Source organism: Lobosporangium transversale (assembly GCF_002105155.1).
Source record: "Lobosporangium transversale strain NRRL 3116 chromosome Unknown BCR41scaffold_61, whole genome shotgun sequence".
In the NCBI taxonomy this organism is placed as follows: domain Eukaryota; kingdom Fungi; phylum Mortierellomycota; class Mortierellomycetes; order Mortierellales; family Mortierellaceae; genus Lobosporangium; species Lobosporangium transversale.
Genome location: NW_019029039.1, coordinates 126,385 through 147,706, shown reverse-complemented (window position 1 = coordinate 147,706; position 21,322 = coordinate 126,385). Strand labels below are relative to the sequence as shown.

Below are 21,322 nucleotides of genomic sequence, written 5' to 3'. Positions count from 1 at the left end.
GAATAGACTATTGCAGCAAGGTAAAAAAAAAAAAAAAGAAAGGTTCTATGGCAATTCCAGTTTACTAAGTGGAGCTGCACTAATAAGTTGTGAAGCAATTGTAGTGGTAAATGTAAATTTTCAGTATTTAGTAATGTCGCTGTTGCATTACTTTCAAGAAAGAAAAGGCCATCCAAGTATCTTATCGCGTGTGAATGCATTGTTGCAAGAGCGGCGTAGAAAATAATTACAGTTACTAAAAGAAACTCTTTTGTTTTCATTCTTTCCCATTCTGTTCTTTCTTTAATGATATGACTGATGAAGCTCGACTAATCAACAAAGATACTGAAATAAAGATGAAAAAGGAAGGGTTTTTTTTTCTTTTTTCTTTTCTTTTCTTTTCTTTTTTTTTTTTTTGTCGATAATGGTTTAAGCACATATGCAATGATGTTGTGATTCCGAAACAAAAAGAAAATGTTGGATGATTCTATGTATAAAAAAAAAAGAAAGAAAATACTGCAATTGTATCCCGTCTAAAAAAAAAAAGAAAACTGACAAGATCCTGCTTCGTCCTGTTCTCCGAAAAACAACACTCTTTTTGCCTTCTTGTTCCTTTCTGTGCGTTTCTGAAATGTAAATCAAGATGTATATATCATTTCTTTTTCTTGATGCTTTAACGGTTCTTGGTCTGGCGATAAGAGAAGCGTTTCCTTGTGGGAGCAAACTCGCCAAGCTTGTGTCCAACCATTTCGTCAGTAACAGTCAAGGGTACATAGTCCTTGCCGTTATGAATTTGAAATTTGAGTCCGACAAAGGAAGGAATGATGGTACAGGCACGAGCATTTGTCCGGACAGGGATGTTTTGAGTCAATGCTTGCTTAAGACCAGGCAGTGCCACAAAGAAAGGGCCTTTCCATGCAGAACGGGGCATGCTGAGGAGACGAGACGAGTCAAAAGAAAGAGTAATTGAATGCCGTGTTTTGATCCAAAGTCATCTTTCATTGTAGGACCAAGCACTGTGTTTACAAATTAAACAAGAATTTCAAATCAAAGTCACGGGATTTGTGCTAGAAACGTCTCAGGTCCAAAATCCAACTTTTTGTGGTTTAAGTAAGGTGCTATAAATACTAACTATTCACGCAAAATGAAAAAAGTCATCCTTTTTTCTTTCATCTTTGTTCTCATTTCCTCTGTCATTGCACATCATGTCTGAAAAGTCTGTCATTCTCGTCACCGGTGGTACTGGTCTCGTCGGCAAGGCCATTCAGTGGGTTGTTGAGAACGACTCCACGTACGGCAAGCGTGAGGGCGAGGAGTGGGTCTACCTTAGCTCCAAGGATGGAAACTTGATGTAAGTCAATGATAGCCTTTTTTTCATCACGTTCTATTCCTTCATTTGAAAAAAGGCGTGGTGGATAAGTAGATTGTATTTTCAGAAAGTTTGACTTTTTTCCTCTGTGCAATTCTTTTAGTGATCCTGCTGCCACTAAGGCTATCTTTGAGAAGTATCGCCCTACTCACATCATTCACCTTGCCGCCAAGGTTGGAGGACTCTTCGGTAATATGGCTGCCAACCTTGACTACTTCCGTGACAACTTGTTGATCAACGACAACATCCTTCACCACGCAAAGGAATTCGGCGTTAAGAAGGTCGTCTCTTGCTTGTCCACCTGCATCTTTCCCGACAAGACCACATATCCCATCGATGAGACCATGGTCCACCTCGGACCTCCTCACGATTCCAACTATGGTTATTCCCACTCCAAGCGCATGGTCGACGTCATGAACCGGTATGTATTTTTTTTTTTTTTTTTTTTTTTTTTTAAAAAAATGATATATTTTATAAGGACCGAAAAAGAAACGAGATTCTCTTTGGCAATATAGTTAAATGCAGAACTCATCTAAACTTGTTTTATCTTGGATGGCTTTTATTTATCCTTCGATAGTGCTTACCACGACCAGTATGGTTGCAACTTCACCTCTGTTATTCCCACTAACGTCTTTGGGCCCCACGACAACTTCCACTTGGTTAACTCTCACGTCATCCCTGGTTTGATTCACAAGTGCTATTTGGCCCAGCAGAACGGTACCCCTTTCATCATGGCTGGTACCGGTCGTCCCCTCCGCCAGTTCATCTACTCGCGTGATCTTGCCAAGCTCTTCATCTGGACCCTTCGCGAGTACAAGGAGATCACTCCTCTTATTCTTTCTGGTAAGAGCCTCAGGGAATTTTTTTCTCCTATGAGGATAATTCATGCTGAATGAGTCGTGCTGATCCTGACGATATATATATATATATATTTAATATGTGTTTCATTCAAAAACTACTAGTCCCTGAGGAGGAAGAGGTTTCGATCAAGCAGCTTGGTGACGCGATCGTCAAGGCCATGGGCTACACTGGCGAGTACCGCTTTGATACTTCCAAGGCTGATGGTCAATATAAGAAGACTGCCTCAAATAAGAAGTTGATGAGTCTTAATCCCGACTTCAAGTTCACACCCTTCGAAGTTGCCCTCAATGAGACAGTCGAGTGGTTCAAGGAGAACGTTGACAGCATCCGCAAGTAAATATTATCAAAATAATAAGAAAAAAGAAACAAGAAAAGGATAGGCACTTTCCTTTGTTTATAAATAACAATCACCATCTATATATTACATTCAAATTAAAGAAAAAAATAAAAAAGTAAAGCAAAAAACTCTGATTTTCGTCAAAAAAAAAAAAAAAAAAAAAAAAAAAAAAAAAAAAAAACAGAACGTCCATGTCTTCTGATTAAGCAAAGTTGCATCATTTATTTAAACGGGGTTTTTTTTATCTTTTATTTAATTAATTCAATAGTATTCTCTCACGTTACTTGCTAAACTTTTTTTAATTGTATTTTATGCCTCCTTGTATTCTTCTTCCAAGGTCTGTCGCTGTTTCAAGACCAATTCGTTGCCTGTGATGCGCTTGTACAAATCCTTGACATCATCGCAGACGGACTCAAAGTGGGAAGTGGCATCGTATGACTTTGACACGAACACTTGGTCTTGAGTACCATCTTGGATTGGTTCACAAATATCAGCAACTTGAACAAATCTTTTTTTTTTTTTTTTTTTTTTTTTTTAAAAAAAAATTGGAGAAGGTTAGGAAAAAAAAGAAAAAAGATAGAAATGCAGCGCATCACCTGAAAAATGTAAAAGGTCTACTCACTTTTCGACATATGGTCCAAGAAGGTCCAAAGCAGGCTGGATCTCCTGCTCTGGGTTCTCAGTCTCTACAATAGTGGAGACAATAGCCAGGTAGTAATCCTTGTCACAGACACCATGGGTGGCTGACAGACCAGCAATGTAGATGTCATGCTTACGCTTGACCTGGTTCTGAGGAATGATCAACTGGAAGGAATCGGCCTTATCGGTATGGGGAATAGGGCCGTTGAGCAAACAGATGGCACGGATGACACGAGCCTTCTTCTGGACTTTATTAGGCGCATAGGAAGGATCACAGATGATCTGTGAAGCTTTAGCAACCTCATCCCCAGAACGAACACCAGTAGCCTTGCCATTCGCATCATAGACAATCTCGTCCACCTTCTTATCCAGCATATATGTGCTTCCATAGACTGCACTCAGACTAAGTAATGCGTGAAGGAAAGAGAAAAATAAGGGGGTTTGCTTAATGCCTGAAAAATACATGTACATGCTCATCATTTTTTTTTTTTAGAAAGTCTAAAGTATATTTACCGAGCAAATCCTTGAGGAAGGTCGCCCAAGCCATAGACGGGATAAAGGTAAGGGGACTTGCCATAGCGAGCCATAGAGGAGACGTACAGTCTGATGCGCTCAAAAGTCTCTTGAGCTGGACGAGTCAAGTAACTAAATTCAAATACATAATTCGTGAGCATCGAAGAAAAAAATAACCGCTAAATTAAGCAAATCTTATTTTTTTTTTTCTTACCTGTCGTCTAAATGCAGAGCAAGAGCATGACCAATAAAGTCAATGGTGCCAGCTTCGAGCTCAAAGGACTTGTAAACATCCTCCATGGATACGGTCCTGATATCCAAGCCATTTTGAGTGGAGGGATCCTCCAAATTGTAATTTTGGACATATTCAAAGAATTTGCGGACCCTATTCTTCTCCATTACGCCCACGAGGGGACTCAGAGCTGCCTCGACCTCTGTGGTAGGCACCTTGGCGATCTTACCATCACGGTAGACAAATGAGCCAGCAATTTGTTTGAAGTTAATGTAGCGCGTGACAGCGGTATGAGTCAAGATCTTGACAAGCTCACCATTGGCCATCATGAACTTGGGCACCAAGTCAACATTGTAGGAAGTGTCATTCCCCAAGGATGAGGAAGGAGCTTCGTCTCCACGGAACTTTTTGAAGAGCTGTAGGTTTTTTTTTTTTTTTTTTTTTTATTTAAAAAAAAGTACAAGTTTATATTCAGTGAAATGGACTAATAACTAGAAAGTATTGTGTTTCTAGCTTTTTTTTTTTTTTTTTTTTTTTTTCCCATACCTGAGTCAAGTTCAAACTGGCACTTTCACCTCCATAATAAGCGTTGCGGTCCAGATGCAAGACTTTCTTGCCTTCAATTGAAAGGAGACCTGAGAGGATACACTCGGTCAAACCGGTGCCCAAGACAATGATATCGTATTGCTCATCCTGAGCAATAGAAACAGTAATAAAAAAAGGGGAGAAATAAGAAGTGGGCGATTGAAACTCGTCAGTAACGACTTGGATTTTTACGCGTTTCCCCATCTTTCTTTGTTTTCATGGTTTCCTGTGTTGCATTAATTGCATTCATTATTCTAATGACAACTTACCATCGTGTTTTAATGTGCTTTTGTGGATTTGAAATGTAAAGTTGTTAAAGTGTTAAGGTGTTGAGGTATTGAGGTATTGAGGTATTAAGGTGTTAAGGTGTTAATTGTGTTAGTTGCTTTAGTTGTAATGAAAAAAAAAAAAAAGAAAAGAAAAAAAATAAGAAGAAATACTTGTGGAGAAGAAAAGAGATGCGATGAACGCGGAGACCCGTGACGTGGAAAGAGTGGGGAAGGGTCCATGCGGGGGGAAAAAAAAGAAAAGACCTAGGGCGAAGCAGACTTAGAACAGAAACTTTGATATATTAAGGGCCAACGCTTCTAAAATAGAAAATAGAGCGCTTTAGTTTTAAAAAAAGCTCGATCCGTAAAGCGATGGTTCGGATCATACCCGGGAACAAGCTCACAGTCTTTTATTATAACCTGCCTCTCAACTCGGGGAGGCTCTTCTATGTGAAGGAGCATGCTCTAATGGATCTTGCAGCACCAAGTAACGCAGACGCAACCTATGCGATCGATAACTTGACTGTAATGGACATATTTTTAATTTTTCGAGCTATTTGTTTTTAACCATCACAGCTCAACCTGTTGATGATGGTATGACAAGGCATGCTTCGAAGGCATTTTGGTGTACTGCAGAGATGGACTGGTGGAGTACCTTAGTCCAGGCAGTGTTTCATAATACTATGTAAAATGCTAGTGACCTTCATCGTGTTCAATTGATCCGTGAATGATCTCAGACGAAGCTCTTTTGGGTCATAGTTGCCTACACACTATACTCCGTCCCATTTGGTCAGTAATTCATATATTTTTTGAATAATCTTGATTGAATTGGGAGCCAATTATATTCCTTGGCACCAGTTCGTCACGGAGGGTGAAATGTCAAAATCAGCCACCAAATCAATTCAATCATCGTTTTTTGAATAGAAAATATATGAATCACTGACCAAACGAGTTGGAGGATATATATATATATATATATCTACTAATTGATTCCTCAGTGATTAATTCCCACTTTGGCCTAACTTTGGCTACTACTGGGTCAACTCCGCCTTCAGCATGAGCTTTTTTGGGCCATGTCCTGTCTCTTTTGTCATCTGGTTTTGATTGGTGTCTCGAAAATAAAGTTTTAGTCGCGACTATCTTTACTTTTTAATTTGATGAATTTGCCAGGTAAACTTTGTTTTACTCTTTTTTTATATTAAACTTTTTATAGCACATTTCTATGCTCAAAAAAAAAAAAAAAAAAAAAAAGCGTCCATGGCTACTGTATGAACTCATTTGTTAGCTGAATCCTCGCTTAAATCAACCAATAGTTGCCAAACATCACCTTCTAAAGGCCGCTTCATTATCTACTTCACCATTCGAGAAGGTGGTACTCATGGGAGAAGCTTCGCTCCAGGGAGATTGTTCCCCTACCAAAATAAAGCTCATGGCCATTCTTTGAATGGGTCTAGCATACAATTTTAATCTGGTAACTTTGCCAGGCTAATCTATCAGAATAAGGAATAACTGTTCCTTCCTTATTCTTTAACGCGATTTAACGCTTACAACCTCGCCGCTTTCAGCCTCTCTTACTCCTCTCTCTCACCCCCTAAACAGAAAAGTTGAAAGCAACAAAAGATTAACTTCATTATCGAATAGATTCGTGCCTTGGTTGGGGACATTTGACAAAATGATGCGAGGAAAGAAGCAGGGGACAGAGGAGAGAAGGATGGAGGGAACGCGTGAGTTTCGCGTCCACTCTGTGGAACTATATGTGCCTTTCCCACGCGCCATTGTTTGACTTTTCCGCTTTGTTTGGACCACTTTGTTTGTATGTATGACAATGGTTAAACAATGTATGTAAATGTAGCATTGCTAAGGAAAGCTGGCCACCAATCCCTGTGCATACAAATTGCTGCGGCTTTATGTATATACATGGTTTTTGCTTTTGGATTACAATAAACTAAGCTTTCTTTCGTTTCCGTTACTTATTATGATGCCGGTATATTTCACAAACGTAATCGGTCTACAACATGGACAGGTGCACAAAGTTACGGACGTCCATAACATGTCCATTATTACTCACGTCGGCCACAAAAAGTTCACTCTTGCCAGCCCCTTTATCTCTAAGGCTTGTGTATTTTGTTTCATCTGCCCATGCCAGTGAAATGGGTTTCACTGGAACGCGTCAAGATGAGCAGAAGCGTGCTATTGTCATCGAGTCCATTGCAGTTTCCCTTCTCTTCGAGATGAATGAGGATGGTCTTCCCGATATCAAGCAGACATCCAATGGTATGGTAAACATGCACTAGTATATATAATACTTTGAGCCTCCAGCAACTTTTCATTCGTTATGTTGACTCGAAATCAATATCATTGTCGAGTTCGATACATTGAATGTATTTTTAGGTATCGGCTTTTTGATCAACCCGACTGACGCCTCCGGACAGGCTGACTTCTCATCCAAGGCCATTGCTGCTCTCCATGTCATGGGTAGTGCTGTCGTTGTCGTCAACTGCGTTCGTAGCGTCTGTATCCTTGATACCAATGGCTCCAATCTCATGACCAATAGGACCAAGGGAATTGCCTACTTGAGTGAAATCAAGAAGTGTCACGATTAGCAGGGATTTATGAGTTTTTTTTACAACAGTTAGGTTTTTACTCTTTTTATTCAACGAAGATCGCTGCGTTTTAACAAACACATCTTTCTTTCGTTCCTGCTACTCATTATGATCCTGGGATACCTCATCGAGTTCTGGAATGAAGAACATATGATATAGACAGACCAAGTAGTATCCATTGCAGTCAACTGAGGAGAGACTGATTGATTGTCCATCTCTATTAGGTGTATTGCCCGCATGAATAGCAATGAACCGAGATACACAGCGCTGATGATGAGTGTAGTAGCATGGGCTTCTTATTCCTAGGAGGAGCCGAGCGGACTTCTGAAATTGCTCAGCCCAATCCCAGTGAGATTCAGAGGCTGGTTGGACTTTAGAATTTTTTTTATAAATATTCCGAATTGAACCGTACATTGCATCTTTAATTTTATCCATTCCTATCTTATTAAACGACGTTATATAGAAATGATGTAGCTTGCAGGGCAAAGGCTGAATGAAACGATAAATATGAACGAGCAATCAACGTCGGATATATTCCCGCTTCGAGAAGCAGTCTTCAAGGCACTTCCATCCTGAATTGTCATCATAGTACATATCAGGTTTTCCTATCCTGGAAATTTGTGACCACAGACGCAAATGATTCTTGAACTGTTCAGTCACCCTGCATTGGACATGCCACAATCCAGTTTCTGCCCTCTTCTGTATTGGATTAGGACTTCACATTGACATATTAATCCTTGAGATTTCTTTTCTTAAACTGTCGTCGCGCTCTTTTAGTAGCTTTATTAATACAAAGAGAGATGTTGGGTAAAGTAGAACGGAGGGCTAATAAAAAAGTGAGAAAAGTGTCTCCCTTACACTGTTCATAACTTAAATTTTCTTATCCTCTCCCGGTGAAAGCGGTATACATGTACGCGCCAATTATTCTAGGGTACAGTCGTCCGTCAAGGAAGCTTTATATCCCAAAAGTTTGACTCTTGATCTCATTCCCTGCCTTTGTACGATTTGCACTATTCGTAGCAACTGTTATAATCATAATTCCTTCTGTCTACTGGAGCTTGATGATTTGAAGCTTTCATGACCTTGAAGTAAATATCCTATTCCAGTTGGATTGCCTAGTCAAGCATCGAGTTGGCAATGTACAGCTGCCTCCATGAAATTCTCGTAAATCAACTCCTTTGGGCTACGCCAATTCACCTTTTCAAGCCAGTTGAGCTTAATCCAGAACCTGCATTCGGATGCTACAGCATCATTAATCATTCTGATACACCGTCTCCAACTACTTCTGCCTTCTTCTGCTGCTGAGCCTCTGCAAACCCGCGCTTTCCTGCGCTCTCACCTTGGAATCAATTGCTCCCTGCCTTACTTTCATCGCTAGAAAGACCATGATTTGAGGACTATAAGAGCAAGCACAAGTTGGCTAGGTGGGAAAGCCGCACAAAGCTTGCGAGAGAAGCAGACGGGAGAGAAATACTTAAAACGTAGACTTAACTGAAGAGATGGAGACAAAAAAGGGGTCATTTAGTAATGAAGCAGTTATTACTGTACATCAATAAAAAATACATCTTTATAAAAAGAAGACAGCGCTTGTTAGTACGCTTGTTCGTTTGAATCGGCAGGGGCAGCGAGTAAAGCCCCCGTCACGAAAGAGCCCCAAGGCTCATTATCGTATGCTATGTGTAGAGGGATGTCATAGTAACCCAGTGTAGTGCACTGAATGAAGCTTATGACAGGGTGGAAGCAACAAGTAGCCGATAGTACACCATTTTTGGGACTTTGGAAGACCCAACGATGATCAATGTTGGCACAGTTTTCGGCACAGTGAAACACGCGATCAACAAGTTTACTGATGGCCTCATTATTGCAAAAAACAGCCAATTTGGATTTCGCATCATCGTTGATATTGGCTAGTAGCCTTTTCTTTCTTAGCATAGACATCTAGTTTTTTACAAGAGTATCTTGGGTTGAAGTAGACCAAGGTCTCCTTTTGCGCCTCAAAAGACAGCAGACAGGACTCAGGTTGTGTCAGTTCGTGATGCAGATCTCCTCCCATTCCTTGTATTATCGACGTCAATCAATGCTCGCTCCAACACGAGTATTTTGGTGGTGTCCATGGAGACGCTAGAAGTACTTCCATAGCCAGGCTCGGCGCAAAAAGGAGGGCACAAGGGAAAACAGACACTTCCTTAGATTTAAGAAGTGATTGATTGAGAACCTTCAACATTACAAATGCATGGCAATAGAGTAGCCAGCTCCATCTTTGGCTTCTGAAAGACATATTTTACTATCTCAATCGATCTCACCAAGAGTCTGCCCACACAAATTCATGTTCAGCAAATTACCTTGTGATTCCTAACGACCTTATGGTCTGGGCCTCATCAAGGCTTTCCCGTGGGCCTTGTGCATCAGAAATCTCCCTCCTGGATCCATGGCATGGCGCTTCCATACATTATTGAATAAATGCTGGCTCCAATTTTTTTTTTTATCGCGGTTACTGGTCTACCCCTTCTTCAAACTGGATGCGAAGATCCACGTCATTATTTCACTACAAAGGAAAGAAAGAAAAAAAAAAAAAACATGGGTTACTGTGGTCTCCCATTTCGAGTTAGGGGTACCCCCCTCCCCCTTGATTCGAAAAATCCACTTAAAGAAGTGATTTCAAGAGAGCTTAAAGTTTAAACTCTGGTGGCCAAACAACCAGGATTTGATTGGGACATGTTTGTATACAAATAAATAAATATAAAATATAAAAATGTTTATTCATTCTAAACCGGTGTAACCATATTCTATATCTCCTGTCATGTAAGAAAGAAACTCGGTATGAAGAGGAAAAGGTGTTATGAAAGAAGGCATTCCTTTACCTATTGTCGTCGTTTGAAAATAAAATGCAGTAAAATACATATATATATATATTGATATATATATAGCCCGTTTCATTTGGTCGCGATACCTTATATTTTTTGAATACTTTCGAGTGTATTGGCAGCCAATTAGCTCGCTTGTTACGAGTATTGTTGCAAGTCCGTCACGTAGTGAGATGCCACCAGAACAATTCAATCATCGTTTTTAGATTAAAAATATAAGGTATCGTGACCAAATAAAATTGGCGATATATATAAATGCTAATTATAAAAGGTACCAATGCCATGCCACTCAAGAAAAAAAAAAAGAGCCATTTATTGAGAGCTTGTAAAGAAAAAAAAAAAAAAAAAAAAAAAAAAAGAAAGAGTGAGATTAAATGAGAGCTATTTAGAATGAATGTATCGCCAATTTTATTTGGTCACGATACCTTATATTTTTAATCTAAAAACGATGATTGAATTGTTCTGGTGGCATCTCACTACGTGACGGACTTGCAACAATACTCGTAACAAGCGAGCTAATTGGCTGCCAATACACTCGAAAGTATTCAAAAAATATAAGGTATCGCGACCAAATGAAACGGGCTATATCTTGCATTGGATCCTAAAAAAAAGAAAGCCTTTTTATATCTCCTATTGTTTTGCAATCTCCAAAAGGACCCTCGCATTCAACGATAAATATACCGTCTATATCCATCATGTTCCTTTGGGAACATTTTTTTATAAGTGTAAATCAAAAAGTTTTATTACATGGTTTATTACAGTAGAAACAAGAAAAAAAAAAAGCAAAATGGTGTAATGAAAGATTATAATGTCTGTTTTTTTTCTAGGTGAACAAAAGAGCAAGTAGGTGTACACGTTCTAATAAATGAAGGAAATGGTTGTTGCTTCGCCTCCATGTCTTGTAATTTTTCTTCCTTTGTCTTGTTGAGTGAATGGGTTGGTGTAACCCGGATATGGAGACAAAGTAAAAAAAAAAAAAAATCAGGAACAGAGAATCAACAACTGCTTGGATCAAGCATTGTGCTTGATCCCTACCCTCTCTCAGATGCCTCCCACTTTTCTTTTCTTTTCTCAATTTCAATTTAGAGAAGGTAGAATGCGGCAGTGGCAGCACCGGTCAAAGCCAAGAAGGTATTGGCACCCAAGGATCCAGCACTGCTGGGCTTTTCCTCCTTAGGGGCAGTAGAACCGGAACCAGAAGGATTAGAAGCTGGGGGAGCAGTAGTTGGGGGAGCAGCCACCTTGGGGTTGTTAATGGTGAAAGCATTGGTGTAGGACTTCTCAGGCTCGGTCAAGATGATCAAAGCATACTGGCCAGAGGCAAAGTCCTCAGGGATGATGACGTTAGCAGTGCTGTTGCTTCCTGAGCAATCAACAGTTCCAATGTTGCCGACGTGACGGACAGAGGTCGAGGGCCCGGTAACGATCTCGACAGTGACGTTCTTTCCTGCGGGGCCCATGGAAGCGCAGTTGCCAGTCCAGGCAACGTATTCGGTTTTGCCTGCGTTCCAGATAGTGTTGACGGTAGGGTTGTTAATCTGCAACATATCAGCAGAGGCCATGGCGGCCAAAGAGGAGACGGCAACAGCGAGAGTGGCAATGAACTTCATGTTAGATGTAAGGTGTAGGAGAGATGAAGGTAGTTTTAGGAAGGAGTGGTTGCTCTTTTGTTCTTTGTTGAAAAAGTGATTGGGAAGAGAGATGGTGTGTCTACAGAACAATAAAAAAAAAAGAAAAAGGGTTGTCTTTTATACAAAAAAAAAAAAGAGGGAAGGAGCCAACTTTAAGCCATGAATAGATTAGAGACTATAGTGTAATAACGTTTAGAGAGAATATTCAGGACCTTCTATTTCATTATAATCAATTGCTTTTGCATGTGGGGGATAGGCAACTGGGGATAAAAATACTCGCATTGGAACTTGACATGGCACCTCAAAAAAAAAAAGTCCTAATACATTAAATACAGTAATAAACAGTAATTCTGTTGAATAAACCATACACGCAGGGGAGGAGAACAATAAGGTTCCTGAATGGTGTATTTTTAGGCCATTCCAACCGTAGGATTGAATGAATTCAATTTCATCCAGGCACACCCAAATAAAAATATCTCCAACGTCTGGGAAGGGGATGCATCTCATAATGATGAGACGGGAAAATAAAACTCGCGCTACTTTTCCTTACTTGCCTATTTTTTTTTTTTTGCTTGGGTAACGCACGCGAGTCCTAGCGAGTACCCCTCAGTAGCATTCTATCCTAGACACTATAGTTGGGAGAGACTTTTTGTCATCGTAATGACAAGATGATAGAGAGGATGGATATTACAAGGGTCCTGGCATCTACAAAGATAATAGATAGGGATTGAACAATTAAAAGCTTTTTTTTTTTGCCTCACGCGACTAAAAACAGCATTGAATATCAGACAATGTTCATGGGTATTCCATTTCAATTCACATACATCTAACACATAGTAATACATATGCGCCACAGGTCAAGGTGGATGGATGGATGGTAATCATATTCTTTTTTTATACACTTTGTCTCACAAATTACCTCAAGATTACCCAGGGCGCCAGTTGCAGCCTTGTCTAGTATAACCATTAATATGATACAGAGTTCCAACGCCCTTGATTTATTTTAATTTTATTTCGTTGTGGTTTCTCGATCCACCTCATCTGCAATCTCCTACTCCTGCCATCCCTCTTCCCTTTATCCCTTATTTTATCCAAAAAAAAAAAAAAAATGCTGATAAGACCCTTGATGACTTTTTTTTTTTTTTTTTTTTTTTTTTTTCGTCATTCGCTTGGTCCCCCATTCAGGATTAATGTGTTTGTTTGTTTGTTTGTTTTTATTGTTAATGCATCCTAACATGGCACTAATAAAAAAAAGATCCTCGTACTAAAAAAAAAACCGCCAACCAAAAGCCCCTGGATTTACTTCTAGTTTCCTGTCTTTATCGCATTTATCATATGCAGCTCTGAAGAAACTAAAGAAACAATCAAGTGTTATACGTTTTTTTCTTCAAGAAAGGAGTTAAAAAAAAAAAAAAGAAACAGAGACAGAGACAGAGACAAAAAGAGAGAAACAGTAGAAAAATGAAGAGGAACGAATATGGAACTATGCAGACTTGAGCATTGACAGCTCACAAAAAAAAAAAAAAAAAGAAAAAGTAAGGGCACATTCACTCATATCAGTCTAGCAGACAACATGTATAGTATACATGTACAATATATACAACTTTTGTTTATTAATATTTTTAAACATTTTTCTTCTTTTCCTTCGCCATTGACAGCGCGTTTTCTATTTTCCTGTTTAATATTAACTTAACTATCTTGATGAGTTTAATGGCAATAAAAAAACAAAAAAAAAAAAGGTTTAGGGGTACTTCAGGCGAACAGACGCTTTCACTTTTTTTTTCTCCCCCGTCTCTAAAAGAACGATTAGGTCAGATATATACTGGTTTGATTAATAGAAAATGAGCATTTGGTACAAGCGCCTGCTCACCGTTCGAGACATCTGGAATGTACATGGACGCCAGATCCGATAGCCCATGTATAAGCAGCATATATACATACCCTTTTCTTTTCTTCACAACAACCAAGCTCACCTAGAGTACATTTTTTTTTCTACGCCCTTACTTATAATACTGTTGGAAGATTTTTTTGTGGCAACGGTTATTATCATTATTATAAAAAGCTTTCCAAAAAAACTTACCGAGAAAGCAACAAAAGCCTGATGGTCGCGAGATGACTAAGGCTCTGTGTGTGTGAGCACTTTTACAGGACTCTCTCTATCTCTATCTCTCTATGGGCTCCTTTATTATTTCCTTACCACCTCACACTAGTAATACACACCAGTCCGTTTGCTATGATGCCTTCATAGATTTAAATTGGACTAACATTTGATGAACGGCTGTTGAATATGCCGAAACAAAAAATAATAATAATAATTAGGGTATAGCTAATGAATCATCAAAAGACGGACGCGCCTTGTCTATTACAATAATAGATCCATATATATACTAGTTATCTCACAAATAATCTAAAAAAGCTCCAAATATGTGTTTAAAACTGTATTTTTATGAATAAAGATGAAGGTTATGGTACAGGCATTCATGTTAATTAAAAGATGAAAGTAGTGGATGAAAAGGAAAAAAAAAAATCGTGTGCTATAAGGATTGGATGGAAGATGATAAGAGCAAAGGGAGGTAAAAGGTAGATCTTTTTTTTTTTTTTTTTTTTTTTGAAGATGCAATGGAAATATTATAATGAATGGTTTTTGACTTTTGAACATAAAAAAAATACAAAATAAAAACAATGTAAGCCCTTCTTTTAGTCGTCTTCCATCATCATATCATCGTCGTCATTATCAAGATCAATCTTTCTGCGCTTGCCACTACCATGTCCATCATCCTTCCTGAACTGACGACCTGTTTTCTCACGCAACACTTCCAGGCCAGAATCTTCCTCAGCCCATTCGAGTACCAGATGACGACCCAACAAATGGGTATTGGCCACATTCTCGTACACGTTCTTGGCTTCTTGCTTCGTCATAAAGTCCAAGAACGCAAAACCACGGTGACCTCCAGACATCTTTTTGGGAATGCGCACAGACTTGAGTTGACCAAAAGTGCTATTTTTATAAACAGAATATTAATAAGTAATGTGTATGTGTACCACAAATGTAAGACATGTGTTGCTGCTGTAACGAAAATAAATAAATAAATAAATAAATAAATAAAAAAGCATTGTGTAACAACTCAACAACTTACTTAAAAAGTCCTTGGATGTCCTTCTTGGTCGCCTCAAAGGGAATGTTTCGGACAATGAGCTTAGTACCGTGATCCTTAGGGGTAGTTCGGCTCTTACTATTATTGCTTGTGCTAGACCGGTCCGAGAACTTGATCTCAAGCTTGTTGCCATCCAAAATAAACCCATTCATAGCCTTCATTGCGTTCACAGCCTTCTCCTTGCTCATAAACTCTGCAAATCCGAAACCCATGCTCAATGTCTTGCCTGGATTCTTGGGATCAGGCTTATGTCGGATCATAGTCGATTTGATACCATCCACATTAGCAAATGCTTTCTTCAGACCTGCATCCGTAGTCTTAAAGTTGATGTTCTTGATGAACAAAGTAGCGCCCTCCAGGTTCTCCACATCCTGAGCATCCTCTGCAGTCGTCGTAGCATCCATGAGTTGAGTGGACGAGACCTTCTTTGACAATGCTTCCTCTTCCTCATTCGCAGCCTTCTTGGCCGCCTTTTGATCCTTCATCGAGGGATCATACTTGCTATTGAATACGCCAACAGGTGCTTTTTCCAAATATAAGATCGTATCCTTGAATCGCCTGTAAGCCAAATGTGAGAACGCAGACCTAGCCTCACTAGGTTGAAGGAATTCTACAATCGCAATTGTTTTTGCTGGGGGCATCAAGACTCTTCCCAAATCTCCATGGGTGCCAAACAAGTCTTGCAGCTCTTGCTCCGTAGTATTGTAAGGAATGTTCTTGACCAAAATAACTGTATCACTACGTTCTTTCTTGCCAAAGGCATCCACATTGATACCTTCTTCCTGTAAAAACTTCTTGGTCTCCATGATGATCTGAGTTTCTGCAACAGCAAGACGTACACCCATATTGTCCGCATCCGCGTTCAAAATGTCGGCCTTGGAGACATTGAGACGATCTGCAATTGAAGCTGCAATAGCATCCGACTACATCAATCCATAACAAGGGAGAAAAATAGAACGTTTTTTTTTTGTCAGTACCAAGCAAAATCAGGCAAAATAAGCTATGCACTTATATTAAAGAATTGACAGCATACATTCATATAGAGAGTGTTCCAGTTGAAATCCATTCCGCTCTGACCCTTCTTCTTCAGCTCACGTTGCTTCTTAATCGACAAGGGACGACCACCAGGTCCCAGAGGGTTCTCTTCATCCTCCTTGGGCTGAGGTTTCTCCTTGGAGGCCAAAATATGAAGAAGACGTCCCATAAAGAATTTCTTATCCAGGGCTGCAAATGCCTTGACAGCATGTTCAGGCAACAGATAGAGAACATAGGCATAGCCCTTTGGTTTCTTAGTATCCTTCGAAATCGGCATATGGATTTCTGACAGAGGTCCAAACTTCTCAAACAACTTGCGAAGTTCGTCTTCTGTACAGGTATAGGGCAAATTTCGAACAAAGAGACGTCCTGTATCTGCAATCTGATTCTTGGCTATTTCCTCTTCTTCTTCTGCAGAGAGTAGCACAGGTCTCTTGGGTGGTTCTTGCGCAATCTTTGGTGGTTCTGATCTTTCGACATCTGTTCCCGCCTTTTCATCATCAGAACTTGACTGAAAAAAAGGAAAAAAAAAGCATAAATTGGATGAGTATTATTAAACAGTGAAAATAGAGAGGTTCATACCTGATTGATTGATATTAATTGAGTACTTTTGAGGATTTTTTTTTTTTTTTTTTTTTTACCTTCTCATTCGCGTCCTCCTCCATTTTCTCTTGCGCCGGCTTTACCATACGTGACTTGAGCCAATCCAAATCAGAGATGGATGAATCATTTACAAGGCTATCTTCTTTAGGAGTTGCATCTGACATAAGGACATCCTCTCCCTCGTTTTCTTCTGCCTTCTTATCATCCTTGTTCGCCGACTTGACGAGTGGCAAGTTGTCATAGAGTTCATCATCCGAATCGTCAAACGTGATCTTCGTCTGAGTCACCGTCAGTCCTTCTCCACCAGGTTTCCTATTCTTGATCGCCATCACTTGAGCATGAACCTTTGGTTTATTATTGGCCTTATTTGTTTGATGATCTCCAGCCTTCTCTGTGTTCAACTCTACAGCATCATCGTTGGCCCATGATTTAGTCGTAGCACGCGATTGCATCACTTCCAGATATTCTTTCAGTTTAGGATCGTTCTCGGCTTGATAAAGTTTTGAAATATGTTCCTTCTTCTTTTGTAGTTCCATATTGGTTTGCTTTTCCTGATTTGCTTTGGATGCAGCCTCAGCAGCCTCTTTCTTTTGTCGTTCTGCGCCCATTTTCCTTGCATGGGCTGATGTACCCACTGTATGCTGACTCCATGCCCTGGGAAGTGATTCATCGCCAATCTTGAAGGAAAGAATGAAGAAAAGTATAATAAAGCAAAAGAAAAAAAAAGTTATTGAGCAAGCAAAAAATGAGTTTACATGGGACCAAGTACTAAAGTCTTTCAGCACACTATTTCGACTTTTTTTTTTTTTTTTTTTTTACCTCCTTTGCTTTCTCAACAATGATCTTGGAAGTATCAATAAACGTATTGTTAAAATGTGCTAGAGCTGCTTTGGCCTCCTTTTCTGTCTTATATCCAATAAATCCAAAACGACGAGAGTTACCAAATCTATTACAAAGGTGTTCATGTCAATAGATGTACGTATTTCAACGGGAGAAAAGTGACATTGTCTTAATTATGATCCTCCTCAACAGTAATTATAAACCACTTACGAACTTTTCATCAACTTTGCATCAGTAACCTCGCCAATAGAACTAAAGTGCTCTCGGAACCGCTCGTCCGTGAGATGCTTTGGCAAATTCTTAATAATCAACCTCGACCTAACAATTGGATGCAATTGGATGCAATTGTCAATAACAATGAGCACATGTAAACAGAAGCTAATTACAGTACAGCTGGTTACATTTTATTTTATTTTTATTTTTATTTTTTTCCTTCAAAAGGTCTACCCACATGGTTCACAGCAATTAGGAGAGGGGGAGGGGATAAAGGGAAATGCCAGAAGTTGAACGCCCAAAAAAAAAAAAAAAAAAAAAAAGTGGGCAGTCACATCATCATAACAAAACCATGCACGTGCCTGCTTCTTCAAGGGCGCGTATGCTTCGATCCAACTTGCTATATCCCTCCCCAATCATAAGATCCATTAACAGATACATAATCCTGATTGTCGAAGAGGATGCATTTTGCTGCCTGCTTTTGTTTTACTCGCTGTCATTTCAGCCCCACAATTCAAAACAGGAAACCTTTTTTATTAATTATCGCCTATGATAAGTCACAGACGCGTGTTATGCTTATGTAGTATTAGACCTCTGAGTAGTTCTCAAATGATCGAGACTTCTTTCGTTTTTTACCGGTGCTGTTTTTCTTTTTCTTTTTTTCTTATTATATCATTAGTTAAAGTTCTTGAACATAGTTGCCTATGAGAAAGATAGATAGGCCGACAGATGGAAAAATCAGATCAAATGATTCTCAAAATAATGTAAAAAAAAAAAGGCATTGAAATGTAAGGTCTTACCTGGAAAGACACCTTGTCGACCATTCAATTTGCCTGTCCACCAATCCTGTGCACTTGCTGTTCGTTCCACTATCTCGATTCGGTCATCCTTCTTGAAACTCAAGTCCCCATCCTGCTGTGCATCATAGTCATACAGCGCTACGACCATCTTGGGGGCTCCCAGTCGCTTTGGTACTGGTGGCGGTGGAGGCTTCTTGGCTGCTGCAACGGCTGACTTCCCTGCGTTGAGTGCCGCATTTGCTGCTGTTGCTGCCACTGCGCCCGCAATGCCAGTACTGAATGGGCTGACGTGGAGATGAATATTGGGTCCACTTCTGGATGAAGACCCAGGAGATGTGTTTGCAGCAGTAGCATTTGCTGCCCGTGGTGATGAATATGCTGGTGGTGGCGAGGATTCATGTGAGGCCCGACTTGTTGCTGTTCCTGCTTGCCACGGCTTTGGGGCAGTCGCAGGTGAGGATGGATGTGCTCCTGCAGCTTGCCAAGCTTTGGGCGCTGGAACGGGGGGCGCGGCCTTGGGAGCAGCCTGCCATGGTTTGGGAGCTGGTGCAGTAGAGCTTGTAGTTGACGGCGATGACGAGGCATGTTGCTGCCATGGCTTAAGTGTTGTAGCAGCCTGCCAAGGTTTAGTTGCTGGCGGTGCTGGGGGTGAATAGGGCTTAGGACTCGTCAGAGATGTATTTGAAGCCCCTCCATATGCTTTTGGTGTTTCAGGACTGCTTCCTGTAGAGCTAATGTCGTGAGAAGATCTACCGTACTTGCTCGCGTAGGCTGCAGAAGGAGAAAAAAAAACACTGACGCGTTAAGGGTTACAGTATGACATTCCAACAGAAATAAAACAATAATAATAATAAAAGCTGTGTAGCACAAAGTTCATCAAGATAGCTTACGAGTGGAAATTGATCGCTTTGTGATAATCTCAACCGATTCAAGTGTAGGAGCAATGTCGCCTTTACGGCTTTCATAGCCCTGCAGGACATCCATAGTCAAATCATAGTATCCGCTCCTGGCAAGTGGGTCAATCCGATCCAGGAGGATATTGGAGATGCGTAGCTGCAAAAAGAAGAATGCATAAAAGATAGGCTCCATCAGCTGCGTACGCAGCCAAAAGTATCCCGGAAGCTCCTCTTTGAGTAGATTATTGAGTCCATCATAATCCGCAGTCGCCACTTCCAATTGAGACTCGAGCTATTGTAAGACATATAAAAAATTGCAGGCCACAGCCTTAATAAGTAATCGATTTAAAAAAAAAAGAAAAGAAAAGAAAAGCCTTTTTTCCCTTTGAACCTTAAAGATCTGCTTCTCATCACCGAGTGTCCTGTCCTTCTTATCCTGTAGTTTCTTCAACGAGATCCTGAAGCGATCATAATCAACCAATTTGTGTTCGCGCTTCACAATCGTCTTGCGAATCATTTTCATCAAGTTTTGCATCTCTGTCAAAGGACGAACGACTTGCTGTTCTAATTTATCCTACAACGTAGATATATATATATATATATATATATATTTAATACTACTTTTATGCCATTGGTTTTCATTCATTGTTTCGTGATCATATACTACTATGAAAGCTTCCAAAATGAGATAAACACGATATATTGTATGTGAACAAGCATACCACTTCGGGCAAGAGGATGTCTCTGATTTCTCGCATGACTGCCTGGAAATCATCCACTGCTTGAATAGATTCGGGCGCGGTTTGTGCGCGGCGCGGAGTCACTTCCCCGCTGGGTTCGCCTAATGCGGGATCATAAATCTCTGAAAGCACAATGCCAAACTCCGCTTGATGGTTCAATAGTGCTAGATGGAGGGAGGGTTTTTTTATCAGAGTTAAGAAAAAAGTCGGATGAACGTTTATCATGCAACAAGAGAGAGTAGTGATAACTTACCAGTGACGCTATCACGATATTTGCATACTTCACCCAATAATGAAGAAGTGGCCTTCTCACAATCCGTGAATTTTTTCTCCATTTCCTTAAACTCATGATCAATGGTGGCTAAATATCATTAATGAAAAAAGTAACTTCTTAATCAATATCAGGTCCGGTTTCAAGTGGGCTGTGCTATTTTTAAGCTTTGTAAATTTCTACTTTGTCGTAATGCAACGGTTATCAGTTTTGGAGTAGAGGAGGAAAAAAAAAAAAAAAAAAAAAAAACATACAATCACGAATGCCGGTCTTTGTGGAGAGGGTATGAGGCAATCGCGAGACAGCCTTTGTGAGTCCCTTCCTATGAGAACAAAAGAGAGAGAATGAGAGCGATTCTCTTCACATGAGATGGCTTTTCTTTTCTTTTCTTTTCTTTTTTTTTTTTTTTTTAGCTTGTTGCTTGTCAGACTAACAAACAAGTGGAGATGGGATAAAGTATAGAGATATATTCATTACCAGCTCATGTTTGATGGAAGAAAATTGGAAAGAAAATGACAAGATGCGTGTGTGTTTTATGTATTTTGTTAATGAAGATGAAAAGTGAAGAACGAGATGGAAATGAGGGAGGAAAGATTGATGAATCAAGAAGCGGGAGAGAGGAAAAGAATAAGATGGGCGATGTTGATTTTAATATCATAGGACCTGTACACAGGTGCCATTGGAGCAATGTAATACACAGATACATTTTCATGTAAACATTTGCCGGATGTTATTCCTTATACACCTATGCCAATAATTAATTTTTTTTTTTTTTTTTTTTTTTTTTTTTAGATCCTCTCCTACTTTTCACATTCCACATTCATTATAAACACGTTCAAGCTATCTAGGGCCCTTTTTCTCTTCTTTAAATACACGCGTATCGCTAT

At 39.8% G+C, this 21,322-nt stretch overlaps 8 protein-coding genes across 8 annotated transcripts; 2 read left to right on the top strand and 6 right to left on the bottom strand.

The window, feature by feature from the left end:
• Positions 1 to 514: 514 nt before the first annotated feature.
• On the bottom strand, positions 515 to 973 carry BCR41DRAFT_363246 (hypothetical protein). Its single transcript, XM_022025862.1, has one exon. The coding sequence runs from the start codon at positions 908 to 910 to the stop codon at positions 653 to 655; it is 258 nt and encodes an 85-aa protein (XP_021876283.1). The 5' UTR covers positions 911 to 973; the 3' UTR covers positions 515 to 652.
• Positions 974 to 1,117: 144 nt separating this feature from the next.
• On the top strand, positions 1,118 to 2,688 carry BCR41DRAFT_426147 (GDP-keto-6-deoxymannnose 3,5-epimerase/4-reductase). Its single transcript, XM_022030688.1, has 4 exons — positions 1,118 to 1,330; positions 1,452 to 1,769; positions 1,926 to 2,191; positions 2,311 to 2,688. The coding sequence occupies exons 1-4, from the start codon at positions 1,185 to 1,187 to the stop codon at positions 2,544 to 2,546; spliced, it is 966 nt and encodes a 321-aa protein (XP_021876282.1). The 5' UTR covers positions 1,118 to 1,184; the 3' UTR covers positions 2,547 to 2,688.
• Positions 2,689 to 2,773: 85 nt separating this feature from the next.
• BCR41DRAFT_342392 (GDP dissociation inhibitor) lies at positions 2,774 to 4,924 on the bottom strand. The gene is made up of 6 exons (XM_022022287.1): positions 4,785 to 4,924; positions 4,477 to 4,623; positions 3,913 to 4,346; positions 3,699 to 3,830; positions 3,169 to 3,588; positions 2,774 to 3,054 (listed from the first exon to the last, which is right to left on the bottom strand). The coding sequence occupies exons 1-6, from the start codon at positions 4,785 to 4,787 to the stop codon at positions 2,856 to 2,858; spliced, it is 1,335 nt and encodes a 444-aa protein (XP_021876281.1). The 5' UTR covers positions 4,788 to 4,924; the 3' UTR covers positions 2,774 to 2,855.
• A 1,875-nt stretch (positions 4,925 to 6,799) lies between these two features.
• On the top strand, positions 6,800 to 7,764 carry BCR41DRAFT_375137 (hypothetical protein; the record flags this gene model as incomplete). Its single annotated transcript, XM_022026920.1, has 3 exons — positions 6,800 to 7,058; positions 7,176 to 7,361; positions 7,694 to 7,764. 3 exons carry the CDS (start codon positions 6,800 to 6,802, stop codon positions 7,762 to 7,764), a joined length of 516 nt encoding a protein of 171 aa, XP_021876280.1.
• Positions 7,765 to 8,977: 1,213 nt separating this feature from the next.
• On the bottom strand, positions 8,978 to 9,833 carry BCR41DRAFT_375136 (hypothetical protein; the record flags this gene model as incomplete). The annotated part of the gene is made up of 3 exons (XM_022026919.1): positions 8,978 to 9,325; positions 9,673 to 9,697; positions 9,730 to 9,833. 3 exons carry the CDS (start codon positions 9,831 to 9,833, stop codon positions 8,978 to 8,980), a joined length of 477 nt encoding a protein of 158 aa, XP_021876279.1.
• Positions 9,834 to 11,004: 1,171 nt separating this feature from the next.
• Positions 11,005 to 11,989, bottom strand: BCR41DRAFT_363243 (hypothetical protein). The gene has a single exon (XM_022025861.1). It carries the CDS (start codon positions 11,859 to 11,861, stop codon positions 11,334 to 11,336), a length of 528 nt encoding a protein of 175 aa, XP_021876278.1. The 5' UTR covers positions 11,862 to 11,989; the 3' UTR covers positions 11,005 to 11,333.
• Positions 11,990 to 14,579: 2,590 nt separating this feature from the next.
• On the bottom strand, positions 14,580 to 17,832 carry BCR41DRAFT_313562 (hypothetical protein; the record flags this gene model as incomplete). The annotated part of the gene is made up of 7 exons (XM_022021141.1): positions 14,580 to 14,880; positions 15,020 to 15,944; positions 16,133 to 16,454; positions 16,714 to 17,019; positions 17,083 to 17,352; positions 17,495 to 17,621; positions 17,726 to 17,832. Coding segments are annotated over 7 exons (2,358 nt in total), but the record flags the coding sequence as incomplete, so codon positions are not given.
• Positions 17,833 to 18,223: 391 nt separating this feature from the next.
• On the bottom strand, positions 18,224 to 21,042 carry BCR41DRAFT_382302 (hypothetical protein). Its single transcript, XM_022027351.1, has 8 exons — positions 20,913 to 21,042; positions 20,690 to 20,757; positions 20,418 to 20,525; positions 20,147 to 20,328; positions 19,816 to 19,998; positions 19,419 to 19,716; positions 18,529 to 19,299; positions 18,224 to 18,430 (listed from the first exon to the last, which is right to left on the bottom strand). The coding sequence occupies exons 1-8, from the start codon at positions 20,918 to 20,920 to the stop codon at positions 18,408 to 18,410; spliced, it is 1,641 nt and encodes a 546-aa protein (XP_021876276.1). The 5' UTR covers positions 20,921 to 21,042; the 3' UTR covers positions 18,224 to 18,407.
• Between the last annotated feature and the right edge of the window lie 280 nt (positions 21,043 to 21,322).

What these genes read in the sequence shown, in the direction of transcription:
- BCR41DRAFT_363243 (XM_022025861.1), bottom strand. Translation starts at nt 11,861, where the DNA reads ATGAAGTTCATTGCCACTCTCGCTGTTGCCGTCTCCTCTTTGGCCGCC.
- BCR41DRAFT_342392 (XM_022022287.1), bottom strand. An exon ending in CCAGTTTGAACTTGACTCAG is followed by an intron (nt 4,347 to 4,476) that starts GTATGGGAAAAA and finishes AAAAACCTACAG; the next exon opens with CTCTTCAAAAAGTTCCGTGG. An exon ending in GCTCTGCATTTAGACGACAG is followed by an intron (nt 3,831 to 3,912) that starts GTAAGAAAAAAA and finishes ATTTGAATTTAG; the next exon opens with TTACTTGACTCGTCCAGCTC.
- BCR41DRAFT_426147 (XM_022030688.1), top strand. Translation starts at nt 1,185, where the DNA reads ATGTCTGAAAAGTCTGTCATTCTCGTCACCGGTGGTACTGGTCTCGTC. An exon ending in TCCAAGGATGGAAACTTGAT is followed by an intron (nt 1,331 to 1,451) that starts GTAAGTCAATGA and finishes CAATTCTTTTAG; the next exon opens with TGATCCTGCTGCCACTAAGG. An exon ending in CACTCCTCTTATTCTTTCTG is followed by an intron (nt 2,192 to 2,310) that starts GTAAGAGCCTCA and finishes AAAAACTACTAG; the next exon opens with TCCCTGAGGAGGAAGAGGTT.
- BCR41DRAFT_363246 (XM_022025862.1), bottom strand. Translation starts at nt 910, where the DNA reads ATGCCCCGTTCTGCATGGAAAGGCCCTTTCTTTGTGGCACTGCCTGGT.
- BCR41DRAFT_382302 (XM_022027351.1), bottom strand. An exon ending in ACATCCTCTTGCCCGAAGTG is followed by an intron (nt 19,999 to 20,146) that starts GTATGCTTGTTC and finishes TCTACGTTGTAG; the next exon opens with GATAAATTAGAACAGCAAGT. An exon ending in TCGACAAGGTGTCTTTCCAG is followed by an intron (nt 18,431 to 18,528) that starts GTAAGACCTTAC and finishes TCTTTCTCATAG; the next exon opens with GCAACTATGTTCAAGAACTT.